The 13900-nt window shown below is 41.1% G+C and overlaps 1 protein-coding gene across 5 annotated transcripts in view; it reads right to left on the bottom strand.

Annotated features, from left to right (window-relative positions):
* KDM1B (lysine demethylase 1B) overlaps positions 1-13900 on the bottom strand; it is a 63068-nt gene that overhangs the window by 26169 nt on the left and 22999 nt on the right. For all 5 annotated transcript variants that reach the window (XM_066377130.1, XM_066377129.1, XM_066377133.1 and 2 more), the window contains 5 exons: positions 11765-11803; positions 8941-9145; positions 7119-7303; positions 3731-3907; positions 3056-3130 (listed from right to left, as the gene is read on the bottom strand). In XM_066377130.1, coding sequence (XP_066233227.1) covers positions 3056-3130; positions 3731-3907; positions 7119-7303; positions 8941-9145; positions 11765-11803 — 681 coding nt within the window. The remainder of the gene's footprint in view (positions 1-3055; positions 3131-3730; positions 3908-7118; positions 7304-8940; positions 9146-11764; positions 11804-13900) is intronic.

The following is a 13900-nucleotide window of genomic DNA, read 5'->3' as shown; positions in this document are numbered from 1 at the left end:
TATTTATTTATTTATTTTTAAATTTTTATTTATTTATTCATTTCAGAGAGGAGAGAGAGAGACAGAGAGCGAGAGAGGAGAGAGAGACAGGGGTAGGAGCTGGAAGCATCAACTCCCATATGTGCCTTGACCAGGCAAGCCCAGGGTTTCGAACCGACGACCTCAGCATTTCCAGGTCTACGCTTTATCCACTGCGCCACTACAGGTCAGGCAGCACTCCATAATTTAAAAAACACTATTAAAAACTAGGTTAAGCCTTGGCCAGATAGCTTGGCTGGTTAGAGCATTCTCCCAAAGTGCAGAGTTTGCCAGTTCAATCCCTGGTCAGGGCACATACAGGAATAGCTCAATGCTTCTCTCTCTCTATCTCTCTATTCCTCCCTCCCTCTCCCTCCCACTCCCCTCCCTCCTTCCTTCCTTTCTTGCTAAAACCAATAAAAAAATAAAAAAAATTAAAATTAAAAAGAAAGAACAGGTTAAAGAGGAGATTTTGTCCTATGATCCTTTAACACAGCAAATAGACCTTAACTTCCCTAAGATAATACTGTCACTTAAAAAAAATAATGATCATGTCCCCTTATGGACTTGGCCTAAGTAGGTTGTTCCAACACCCAGGCTATTTTAACTTATTTAAATTTCTCATTCCGGTGGCAGGAGGGCTGCTCTCAGGTGGGTGGCCCTGGGACTCAAAGTGCTACACTACACTTCACCAGTTGCAGTAACTAAAAATGTGAATTCTAGTCAGCGCAAGGCCAGTCATTTCGTTTCTGGGTCCCTAGAAGCACTCCTTCAAATTGTTCAGGAATCTTCCCTGAGTTTACCATCTCTCAGCTGACTCAGAGGAATCTACTTTCTAAGCATAACAGGGATGGGTAGTCTCCGTGGTGTCACCCTCATCGCCTAGCAAGAGAAAAGGGGTAACAGGGATCCTTTGAATACTCTTCCTCAGACCTCCAGTCCTTATTTCTTCCAACTAGAAAGGCTAGAGCTGGTGCTTCAGCCCTCCCCACTCTGCTGCTCTGACTTCAGATGAACACAGAACCATCCGTGTCCAGTTTCCATTTAGGGAAAGAGGAAGGCTGAACACTGAAGACTCTGGATAGTAACAACCTCCCCTGTAACATCATCTGTGGGTTTCCTAAGTAAAGAACAAACAGGAAGCTGAGACTCGAATACGTAACATTGAAATAAACAATTAATTAAAACACCTCATAGCTTAATAACACTAAGAAAACACTTGCCAATGCAAACCCACTTCCTATAAATCCAGCTCCAATTCTTCTGCTTTGTCAGCAACATGCTGTAATTCAAGATCTGGGTCCTCAATTCAATTAAGAGGAAAACCCCTTTCAGATCCAGCTGCTGAAAACTTATCTTGCCCCTAATACTCGCATAAAGAAGATATTGTGAAAAAGTCATCATTTTATTATTATTATTATTAAATGAGAGACAGGGAGGCAGAGAGACAGACTCCTACATGTGCCCAGATCAGGATCCACCTGGCAAGCCCCCTACAGGGTGATGCTCTCCCATCTGGGGCTGCTACTCCGTTGGTTGGCAACTGAGCTATTATTTCAGTGCCTGAGGCAAGGCCATGGAGTCATTCTCAGCACCTGGGGCCAGCTTTCTTGAACCATTCAAGCTATGGCTATGGGAGAAAAAAAGAGAGAGAAAAGGGGAGGAAGAGGGGTGGAGAAGCATATGGTCGCTTCTTCTGTGTGCCCTGACTGGGAATCGAACCAGAGACTTCCACACACTGGGCTGATGCTCTACCACTGAACCAACCAGCCAGGGCCTAGTCATCATTTATTTAGCCAGATAGAGAAGAGCAAAAAGGCTAATTCAATTTTACAAGAGACAAATTAATATTCAGTGAATTAAGCAAAAACCAAAGTCCTTGCAAAATAAGTTTTTTAAAAAGGAGAAATGTGTCAGATTTAGGAAGTCACAGAAATCTAGGGGATGGTTAATTGAATAACTACAACACAAATTAGATAATGAATTGCACAAATAGTTTTTAGTAATAGTCTCTATTTTGGCTAATTTTGAACAACTGGAATAAGGCAACAGACCAGATAGAGAAAAAGAATATCCTACGTTGGGGAAGTAGGCAGCCTCAAACATGCACAGTACTTTGAAAGACCTGTAAGTCTGTCTCAACCATAGATTAACCCTTTGAGTAGTATGAACGTTCATGTACGTCCTCGTGCCTCCTGACCTACGATCGATTTATTTTAAAAATGGGTAAGGCAACATTAAAAAAAGGTAAATGTATGTTCTTGTTTCCATAAATTGGTTATCAAACAAACATGATTTTAAGTTAATAAAACTGAAACTGGAACTAATTTCATTTTTTGAAAAAAAAACTCACTCCCGGGGGTCAGCAAGCATGAAAAACACTCACTACTCAAAGGGTTAATTAATTCAATCCTGCTTCCAAAACCAAAGATTTTTATTTTTCAGAGTAAGATTCAAAGGGTTCCTTTAATTTGCATAAGAAAATGTAACTGGATATTTCAGAAACTTTTATACAAGAAACAGTAAATTTCCAAGCTGTTATCTGTTGTCTCAAACTGTTGCAGAATTAAAGAATTTTTCCCAATGATCCTTCTATTATGTCAGTAATAACCTGTTAGGAATTTCTGCGTTGATACCAACCTAACTGAAATCTATTCCGAGTTGCTCATTAGAGTCTAAAATTCTCCAGTAAAGCGTCAACCTAGAACACTGAGCTCACTGGTTCAAAGCCCTAGGCTTGTCCGATCAAGAAGCAATGAGTTGATGCTTCCCGCTCCTCCCCCCCCCCAAATGAATAAAATCTTAAAAAAAATAAAACTCTTTATAAAACTGTGGGAATTTCTATATTCCTCTATCTTTCTTTTATTAAGTCAATTTCAAATTTCGTATCTCTTCTAGGATCGATTGTAAAAATCTCAAGATATCATGTAGTCAGCATTCTTTGCTAAAATCCAGAACTGGTTTTTAAGTCTTAGAAAATTCGAACCAGAGGAGCAGTTAACCATCTGTTTCTGCCTCCATGAGCCAAAAATCTTACCTTAATTCCAAAGTTATGCAGTTGCCTAGCAGCTGCTAATCCTGCTGGACCCGCCCCGATAATGATGACTGATTTCTTTGGGGGAAAAAATAAAAAGAAACAACAAAAATCTAATTAGAGCAATAAAAACAATATGCTGTTTCAGTTGTTCTGGAAGGTACTACTACTACCAAGCAATGTGGGTTCATCTACATTTCTTTGATGTCCATAGCAGAAAGTTATTTTTCAAAAGAATATGCAGTACTTTTCTCAAGCAATCCCTTTCTCCTTTCTATCACTGTCCAGGTAAAAAGTGCTTCATAGTTTCCTCTCCAGAGAAACACATATTCTAAAAAGTGTTGCTTTGCCTGACCTGTGGTGGCCCAGCGGATAAAGCATCGACCCGGAACACTGAGGTCGCTGGTTTGAAGCCCTGGGTTTGCCCGGTCAGGACACATATGAGAAACAATTACTATGAGTTGATGCTTCCCATTCCTCCCCCCCTTTCTTTCTCTCTCCTCACTCTTTAGAGGAGGAGATTTTTATTTATCAATCAATAAAAAAATCTTAAAAATTAAAAAGTGTTGCTTTATAACTTTTATGGCCATAATGTGACTTTTGCCCGTGTTATTAACAACAATGTACCAGCCTTTACCATGACCGCCAGTGGTGTTACTGCCAGAGCTAGTCACCTACATTGTGGTAATCTTTAGGAAGAAGATGCTGGTCGCTGCCGATGCTGAGAACACCTGTGTTGATGAGACCTTTTCTTGTCATAAAATAAAGTATTCTCTCCACTTCCTGAACACATCGAATGCGCACGAGACCCCGGACAATGATGTGAGGAATACATTTATGAGGAGTAAGAGCTTCCTGTGTTTGGAAATAAAATCAAACTGTTAAGGCAAACCAACAAAAAGCAACTCTTGATTCCTCAAAATGTTAAACCTAGAATTACCACATGACTCAGCCATTTCCACTCCTAGGTACATGCCCGAAAAAAATGAAAATAGATATTTAAAAAAAAAAAAGTTCAAAGCGGCACTATTCAAATAAACAAAACAAAATAATGTTGATCAAAACTAAACAGATAAATAAATGTGGTCAATAATATTCCATATATGTGCTCTATTATTTAGCCATAAAAAGCAATGAAGTGCTGATCCATCTTCAATATGCATGAACCTTGCAAACATAGTGCTAAGTGAAGAAGCTCATTACAGAAGGCCACATATTGTGCTTCCATTTATATGACATGTCCAGAAGAGACAAATCTCTGGATAGGAAGTACATTAGTGGTTTGTGGGGGAAGGGGAGGACTTTGGGGTTTCCTGTTGGGGTAATAAAAATTTCTGGAACTAGAGAGTGGTGATGATTAAACAACATTGTATATTGTACTTAATGCTACTGAATTATTATATGTTTTAGAATAGTTAAAATGGTAAATTTTATGTTGTGTGTGTTTTATCACAATAGAAACTCTCAGGGATCATTCAAAGCCATCATTTGTCACTAAACTATAGTAAGATTAAAGGGAGTTTTGCTGGGTGAAGGGACAAAAGAAGGGACAAGAGGCAGATGGAACAATTTGTTTCTTATCACTTATACTCCCTTGCTGAGAATGACTGCTACCAGGCGTGTGGGGGCAGACCCCATCACAAATATATTCCTGACTCAATAAGCCACACAAAGGCCACTATGGAAGACCCGGGCTGTCCTGTGTACTGGCAGCAGGAAAAGTTGAATTCTTATCTCTGATAAGAAGAGGAGGAACTGATTAAGGAACTTGAGAAAAAAAGACAAACACTGCCTTTCTCTGCTCAGCCCTGCTCTGGCAAGGCCTTGGTCCACTTCAAAGATGCCAGAGTAACATGGCCTTGGCCTGGATAAGGTTAGTACAGGCAATGGGGGTGGGGGTGAGGGGTCCCTACCCTTGGCCTCTCCTTAACTTGTCACCAACCCCCAGCTCCACCAGAACCTGAATGCAGGAAAATGCCTATACACTCAAAGTCTTCAAAAAATAACACACACAACATTGACCCTCACTGCTTCAGAAGACAAAATGTATTTGGATTTATGAAATTTTAAAAATCAGGCCTGGCCAACTGGCTCAGCAGTAGAGTGTCGGCATAGCGTGTGGAAGTCCCGGGTTTGATTCCAGGTCAGGGCACACAGGAGAAGCGCCCATCTGCTTCTCCACCCCTCACCCTCCTCCTTCTTCCTCCCTCTTCACCTCTTGCAACCATGGTTCTAACGTGTTCAAGCAAGTTGGCCCCGAGCACTGAGGATGGCTCCATAGCCTCGCTTCAGGTGCTAAAATGGCTCAGTTGCTGAGCAATGGAACAGCAGCCCCAGATGGGTAGAACATACCCCCTAGTGGGCTTGCTTGGTGGATCCCAGTCTGTCTCTCTGCCTCCCTGCTTCTCACTTAATTAAAAAAATTTTTTTTTGGCCTGACCTGTGGTGGCGCAGTGGATAAAGTGTCAACCTGGAAACTCTGAGGTTGCCGGTTCAAAACCCTGGGCTTGCCTGGTCAAGGCACATATGGGAGTTGATGCTTCCTGCTCCTCCCCCCTTCTCTCTCTCTCTCTCTCCCCTCTCTATAATGAATAAATAAAAAAATCTAAAAAAAAAAAAAAGTTTAAAAAAAAAATTTTTTTTTAATCATTTCAGGCCTGACCAGCCAGTAACACAGTGGATAGAGCATCAGACGCAGAGCACCCAGGTTCAAAACACTGAGGTCACTGGCTTGAGAGCAGGCTCATCTGGTTTGAGCAAGGCTCACCAGCTTGAGCCCAAGGTTGCTGGCTTGAGAAAGGGGTCGCTCAGTCTGCTGTAGCCCCCTTGTCAGGGCACATATGAGAAAGCAATCAATGAATAACTAAGGTGTCGCAACGAAGAACTGATGCTTCTCATCTCTCCCTTCCTGTCTGTCCCTATATGTCCCTCTCTCTGTCACAAAAATAATAATAATCATCATTTCAAAGTCTTTGATTCTACAGAAAACATTTGTGTTTTACCCCTAGAGTATTAAATACATACAATACATACTCTTCTTATTAAAAATTAAAATGAATCCAGACTGACAAGTTCAGAATTTTTTTCTATAAGATTCTTAACCTGTATAAGTTAAAGTTCAAAGTCAAATTTTAAAAATGTGAAGAAAAATGAATCCAAGGCTGTTTCTGAAAAGTGTATCTTTATAATTATTCACAGGAAATTCTGACCACAATTTTGTTCAGTTCAGCAAATGTTTAATACGCACCTACCTCAAGCCTGCTGGGAGAAACTGAATAATCCTCCCTTGCCCAGCTTACTCACCTGGGTATAATTCATACAAATGGCATTAACAGTAATCGCTTAATCAGGTCACTGCATACTGAAGCCTAATCCAGTGAGATACCAGGGTGGAACTGGAATATCTTTCTGGGTGGCCTTGCAAAATGTTCTCAGTCACTCAATAATTGCAGAAGAAATTAATAAATCAGAAAAATACTAGACTTAGAAAAGGCTTTGTTTTTTTAAAAAAAAGAAAGCAGCTTATCTCACGCCCAAATTACTCTGCCTTTCAATGCTGGTCCTGTAGGTTTGAGGCCCCTAACATTTCTCCAGTCCCAATGGAGAGCAAAGGTTGAAGCTAATGAAGTGAACGTGAATCCTGCCCTTAGTGGATTTAATCCAGTCTTTAGTGTTTGCCCTTTTCCTCCTGGCGTAGCCACCGGAATTGTTTGAACCAAACTTTGCGCATTCTGCTCACTCACTAGAGTCAAGAATTCTGATGACACATGGTCTAAAGTGGGGGTTCTGAGGAAGAAAAGACTTTGCCCCCCTTGGGCCACAGCTGGATATATTCCTGGTCATCACAACTGCGGGGTGCTCTGGCATCTAGGGGCAGAAGCCAAAGACAGAGATAAACATATTACAATGCACAGGACAGCCCCTCACATAAAGACTATCCCCCAAAATGTCCACACAATGGAGGTGGAGAAGCCCTGGTCAAAGGTTCTGTGCACAGGTAGAGCAGCTCCTCTCTCTCACGGGAGGTCTCCATCTGCCTGCTGAGAGTAACACGTCCTCCACTTACTTTGCAATGAGTGTACCACAGGGCCAGGATGAGGTTCCGCAGCGCCAGGTACATTGTGGGGTCGCGGGAATACTCTGGGAACTCATAGAGCTCATCCAGCTCCATCACATCCGGCCTCACGCACAGGGCTTTGCCACACTCGTTGGGCTGGTAGAAAGGCTGAAAGTACCGGTTCATGCCTGGAACTGACAGAAGCACCAACAGGCAAATCCGACAAGCTGTCACTTCCAAATGAGGGTGAATTGAAGAGCAAAACCAAACCCATGAGGATGCCAAGACAAGCTCCCAGTCTGTCCTACTACATGGCTGCGTCCTCCACACAATTAGACATCTATACAAATTGAACAAAGGTTTTCCCCATTCTTTCTTCACAAATTCAATTTCTATGAATGAACAACATTTTTAAAGTTGTAATTGTGGTAAAAAACAAACAAACAAAAAACCCCACACACTAAATCTACCATCTTAACCACGTTTAAGTGTACAGTTCAGTAGTGTGAAGCATACTCATATTGTGTGACAGGTCTCCAGAACTTTTATAATTTGTAAGACTCAAACTCTGTACCTACTGAACACCAACTCCCCATGGAAATATATTTTAAAATTAACTTTTATTGCAATTTTTCTGAGTATAACATTAGTAGATTCACAGACGTAAGTAGCAATTACTAACTCCTGTGAATCCTTGAGTTGCGGTTTATATACTATTTGTGCTATTTCTATGAATAGAGGGTTTTAATATAATAAATACTTGTTTTTACAAAGCCAGAGAAATGCTCTTTTCTAACCTGTTGTTTTTAAAAAACTTAAGACATTAAGAACATTTTTTTATGTCATTAAATAGGACTTTAATGGTCATGCACTATTTTCTCATCATTTAATCATTCCACTAATGCTGAGCATTTAAACTTCATCCAATCATTCACTATTAAAAACAATGTCCCACACATTTCTTTGTACATAAATCTTTGGACTTACTTTTATAATGTACTTTGATAATTTGGGGAAAATTTGGAGGGTAAATGAGTATCAACTTCAAGGCTTTTGATTCACACTGCCAAAAATACCCTTCAAAAATGTTCAAATCCACTAATTTGAGTGTTTGATTCATTTCACTTAATCTAATACTGGGATTTATTTTTCCCTTCTGCTTTGATTTCTACTACAACTACATTTTTAGAAGGCCCCATGTTAGGAGTTAAAAACCTTAAGATAGGGCCACCATGTCAAAATCTATTTGCACCATCAAAATGGAAGTTTGTCATTGAAAAATGAAATTAAAAATGAAAAGAAATGAACTTTGTTCATATTCAGGCAGAAGAGCTAGAATTCTTGCTTGTATACAAAGAATTCCGATCCGGAATTTTAAAGATATGATCAACAGTAATGCCTGACCTGAAGTTCTGAATTTTTTCAAGATGGATCATTTTGCTGAGATTCTCAACAGCATAACTAGAAGCTAAAAAACTCAAAAAAAAAAAAAGGCTGCTATTACAATCAAAAGTTTCTTCCAGTATTTTAAGATTGTGTTTTATCATCAACTTATCCAGTTTTCAAATAACTACTCGTTAAACTCTGTAGACATGATTCCTGGACAAGTGTTACAGGCTTTCCAATTACTGCGGGAAGAATTAACTGCACAATATACACAAATGATAGGACGTTCACAGTGTAACCAAATGCATGATATAATAAGGTGCTTAATCCCACATGCTGTGCACATTAAAACAATCTTTTCCATTCTGCTCACCCACACATTTCCAGGGACTGGGGGTAGAGGGTGGAGGTGGAGGGAGCAGGGAGTGGCAGGACCAGCTCTCACCCAGCACAGAGGGGACCGCCTTGGGGTGCTCCAGCTTTCCGGGGCTGGCATCACTGGCTGCACGGTTTGTGCTGCTGCAGGAGGGGCTCATGCCAACGCAGTCGGGATAGTAGGCAGAGAGCAGGGGTGCCGCCACGCTGTCTTTCAGCAAAGGAGGTAGGATGAGCATGGAGTACCACCAATGATTGGAGACTTCCAACACTCTCTGAAATGGGCAGAGCAAGGCAATTCTCATCATGGTGTTCATCCTCAACCCTTCTCTGCCTTGCCCTCTCTGCAAGCCTACACAGAGCTCAGCACACTCAGACTTAGGAGCAGAGGTGGCTGGCCGTACCTGGAGAGTATGTTTCCAAGGCTAAGTTATTTCAGAGACACAGCAATAGCCTCCTCCTCTCTCCCTCTCCATCCTCAGCAAACCCACCAATCCCAGGTCAGTCTTAGTGCTGCATCCACCGACTACAAGGCAAGTCTAGGTTTAAGGTGTGATAGGACAAATTTCTTCCTATTCAGTAACCATTTATCATCCATCTCTCCCTTGTATTTAGGACCTATAGATAATTGAAATTGCAAAAGTGGTCAGAAAAAAATAATTCTCCTACATAGCAGGCAAGTATTTCACCAGAGGCTACTAAAATATTTTCAGAGGAAAAAAGTACACTACAACCATTAAGTGAGATGATAAATGTAGAACTGAACAATAAAAATCTATTTTCAGTCTTAAAATATGTGATCACATTCCAAAGCTGATGCAACATACAGAACCATTGGATCAAAGCATCCCCATGATGACTCACTCTTATAATAAAAAGAAAATCTGGTAGGCTCTTAGAGATACATGCCACAAATCCCATGCTAGATAGCACTTTCTAAAAATGATCCTGGATGCATGCTCCAGGAATTCTAAGAATCTCATACAGGAAAACCCTGAGCTCAGGACCCCTCTGGTGTTAGTTCTCCAGGCTCCTAGCAAATGCCACCGGACATCCAGCAGGGGTTTGTGAACTTAATGTCTTTGGTGTTAATCCAATTTAGGGATGTGTTTTGTCTGCCCTTCACATTTCACCAAGTCCAAATCTGGGACGAGTGATTTTCAGTTTACTGCAAACCCCAAAGCTGCCTATAAATCATTCCCAGCTGTTTCACAGTTCACTGTATGGGCCTGGCCCCGAAGGCATGCCTGTGTGTAATCTTTGTTCTCAAGTCTCATCTTGGATTCGACTACCTTTGACTAGAGTGTGCAGTGCCAAAGAGAAGGGAAGCTTCAGTCCCTTTTGCATACACCAGCACTGCCTCTACCAATCCCCTTCTGAGCTCAGCCCCAAGGAGATACTACACTGGGTGTTCAGATACTGATACCCCAAAGAGACCACAGAGATGGCAGAATACAGGTGTCTTAAAAGACATGAACCCGTGCTCTCTCATTCTCTACTTCTTCCTGGGTCTTGTAACTGTGTTGGTAACTTGAGTCGGGAACCAAGAGAAGACCTAGCCACCCTATTAACCCCCCTAGTCTGCCTCTCTGTAGAAGCCCACTTGAGGGTGTTCCAGCCAGCCTCTGCATTGGAATATGAAAAACTCAAACAGTGACTAACAAACTGGCATTTGATTTTGCTAGCCCAAGTGTAGTCCCTCAACACACGCACAATTTCTGGGCACCTGGCTATAATTTTGTCCACATGCAATAAAAAATTCCACTTTTGGGCCTGACCAGGCAGTGGCGCAGTGGATAGAGCATCTGACTGAAATACAGAGGACCCAGGTTCAAAACCCCGTGGTCACCAGCTTGAGCGTAGGCTCATCTGGTTTAAGCAAGGCTCACCAGCTTGAGCTCAAGGTCGCTGGCTTGAGCAAGGGGTCACTTTGTCTGCTGTAGCCCCCCGTCAAGGCATATATGAGAAAGCAATCAATGAGAAACTAAGGTGCCACAACGAAGAACTGATGCTTCTCATCTCTCTCCCTTCCTGTCTGTCTGTCCCTCTCTCTGTAACCAAAAAAAAATAATAAAATGTGTACAGGTGTGTCTTACACACCTCATTATATAGCAGAATGGCTTTAAAACAGATGTCAATTCTGTTTTAAAGATGTCAAATCTGCTAGATGTCAATTCTCCCTTTGCCTAAAAATCAACCACAGTTCCTAAGTTTCAGACATACAGGAAAAACTGCAAGTTAACCATCCTGACTTACTGAATGAAATGCAGAATAACTCAGAATCTCATAATATTAGAAACTCAAGAGTTTTTTTTTAAAGTTACTTTCTGAAACAGCCATTGCATGTGGTTGTACAGCCCATGGACTTGGCCAGCTCAGGCAGCAAAGCCTCCTGAGACAAATGAAACAAGGTGTAGCCAGCTGGAGACACAGCCTTCCCCTCCATGCAAGACAGGACAACGCAGCTACATCAACGTCAGAACACACAAGAACACTCTCACAGCTGAACGGTGGTCTGGGACGAGACCATCCAATACTAGCCTCTTGTTCTTTTCTCTGAAGGATTCAAGTGGAGATAAGGTCATGAAGTCACCCATGAAAAACTAGTGTAACAAGCCTGATCCTTACACGTAAGGCAAAGTAGCAGTTTCTTCCTTTTTATTTCCTTTTGATGTAAAGCAATATAACTTTACTTTTATATTTTTTATTTGGGGAGGATCACCTATAATAGAACTATTCATAGCATTTTCATCATATCATTATGTTAGCTTGAAAAGCCTTTGATAAGCAACCAAAGAGAGAGAAACTCACAAAAACGGTTACTGTCATTTACATATAGTACTTATCATCGAAGGCACAATGAACTTCAATCTAGTACATGCAAAAATACTCACTAGATCCTCTGGGAGGGAACAATGATCTGGGGTCTCGGGCTGCAAAGGAAAACTAAATGTTAATTAGCTTTACTTATAAAATACAGTCTCCAGAATCAATTTAACTTCAAGAAGATACCCCTTTTCACCTATTAGATTGGCAAAGAAAAAAAGTGTGACAAAACACTGCACGAGTGAAGGTGTGGGGAGGACAGCTCTCACAAGGATGTCCTGGGTGGAAATCTAAGGGTGTAACAACTCTGGAGAGCACCTGGACAAAATACGAAACTTTTAAATGAATACTGATTTGGCATTATCATGTATAACTGAAGATATACACACTATATGCCCAGCAATTTTAACCTGTGTTATAATTTCTAGAAAAGGCCCTCGCACAAGGCCTGTTTGTAACAGGAAAAAGCTAAACACAACCCAGAAGTCCACCAAGAGTATATTAATAAATTTTAAAAATGTATCAAACAACGGTCACTACATGGCAACAGGAATGAACAAACTACTACAACTATACACTACAACACGAATGCACCTCACAAACATAATGGTAAGAGAAAGCAGCCAGACCCCAAAGAAAATATATGTATGATTCCATTCATGTAAATTTCAAACACAAGTAAAACATCTGTGCTTTTGTAAGTCAGAACTGGAAGTGGGGGAGGGGCAAGGGATGGAGGCTGTGAGTGATAGAGGGCACTGGGGGATTCTGAGGGTTTGCTAAACCTTCCATGTCTTTATTGGACGCTGGCTAAATGAGGTCTTATGAAAATTCACTTAGCATGCATTTTGAATATATTTTCTTTTTAAAATAAAGTTACTGATTGATTTTAGAGAGAGAGGAAGGGAGTTAGAGAAAGACAGAAACATCAATCTATTCCTGCATACACCCTGACCAAAGATTGAACTGGCAACCAACCCCTGCATATCGGGTTGATGCTCCAACCAACCAAGCCATCCAGCCACTGACCTATGCATTTTGCTTTGTGCGTTTTCCTTACTGCCTATTTCAATAAAAAAACTTTGCTACATAAACTGATGATTGGCATCCCACATAGCCTGGCAAATCTTGCCCCTAGAATACATTCCGGAGAAACTCTTGCACATGTGCACTAGGAGAGGCATGAAAAATGCTCACAGGAGCACTGTGTATAACAACCCCAAACTGATGACAGCCCTCATGCCACTGAATAGAAAAATAGATACATCATGGTATATTCACACAATGCAATACTATACAGCAGGGGAAATGATGGCTTCAGAGCTCTAGGTATCCACATGGGTGCATTAGAAAAACCTCTGTGCTAAGTAAAAAGAGCCAGCGGCAAAAGAATACAATGTAATTTATAACTAGTCCAGAACTGCAGAACTTTACATGTTGTTTAGGGCTTGGTAAATACATATTAACTGTAACAAAAAGCGGAGGACTAATACATACAAAATTCAGAATACTGTTCCTTCTTGCAGGAGAGGGAGGAAGGTAAGTACTGAGGGCATTCTGAGAGGCACTGGCAATGCTGTTTCTAAAACCGGGTGCTGCGTGTGTTTGCTAATTATTCCTTACACACAAATTATAAATCCTCTTTTGTGTCTAAGAATTATTTCATATTAAAAACAATGGTAGCCTGACCTGTGAGTGCAGTGGATAGAACGTCAAACTGCAATGCTGAGGTCATTGATCTAAAACCCCGGGTTTGCCCAGTCAAAGCACATACAAGAAGCAACTATGAGTTGATTCTTCCTCCCCACCCCTTTCTCCCCCCTCTAAAAATCAATAAATAAAATCTTTGAAAAATAAAAATAAAACAATGTTATATTCTCCTTGACACAAATTTTATTTCTAGGAATTGAACCTACAAATATACTGCAAAATGACAAAAACCATAAAGGTATTCATTGCAGCCATCCCTCCCTAAAGGAAAACGTTTAAAAGTCACTGAAATGTACCTGACTTGTGGTGGTGCAGTGGATAGAGCAACAACCTGGGATGCTGAGGTGCCAGGTTCAAAAACCTGAGTTCACCGGCTTGAGCATGGGCTCACCTGGCTTGAGCGCAGGATCGCAGGCTTGAGCATGTGATCATAGACACAATCCCATGGTCACTGGTTTGAGTCCAAAGGTCACTGGCTTGAAGACCAAGGTCAT

Source organism: Saccopteryx leptura, chromosome 3 (assembly GCF_036850995.1).
Source record: "Saccopteryx leptura isolate mSacLep1 chromosome 3, mSacLep1_pri_phased_curated, whole genome shotgun sequence".
In the NCBI taxonomy this organism is placed as follows: domain Eukaryota; kingdom Metazoa; phylum Chordata; class Mammalia; order Chiroptera; family Emballonuridae; genus Saccopteryx; species Saccopteryx leptura.
The sequence above is the reverse complement of the archived record's forward strand: the minus strand, read 5'-3'. Positions and strand labels throughout refer to the sequence as shown.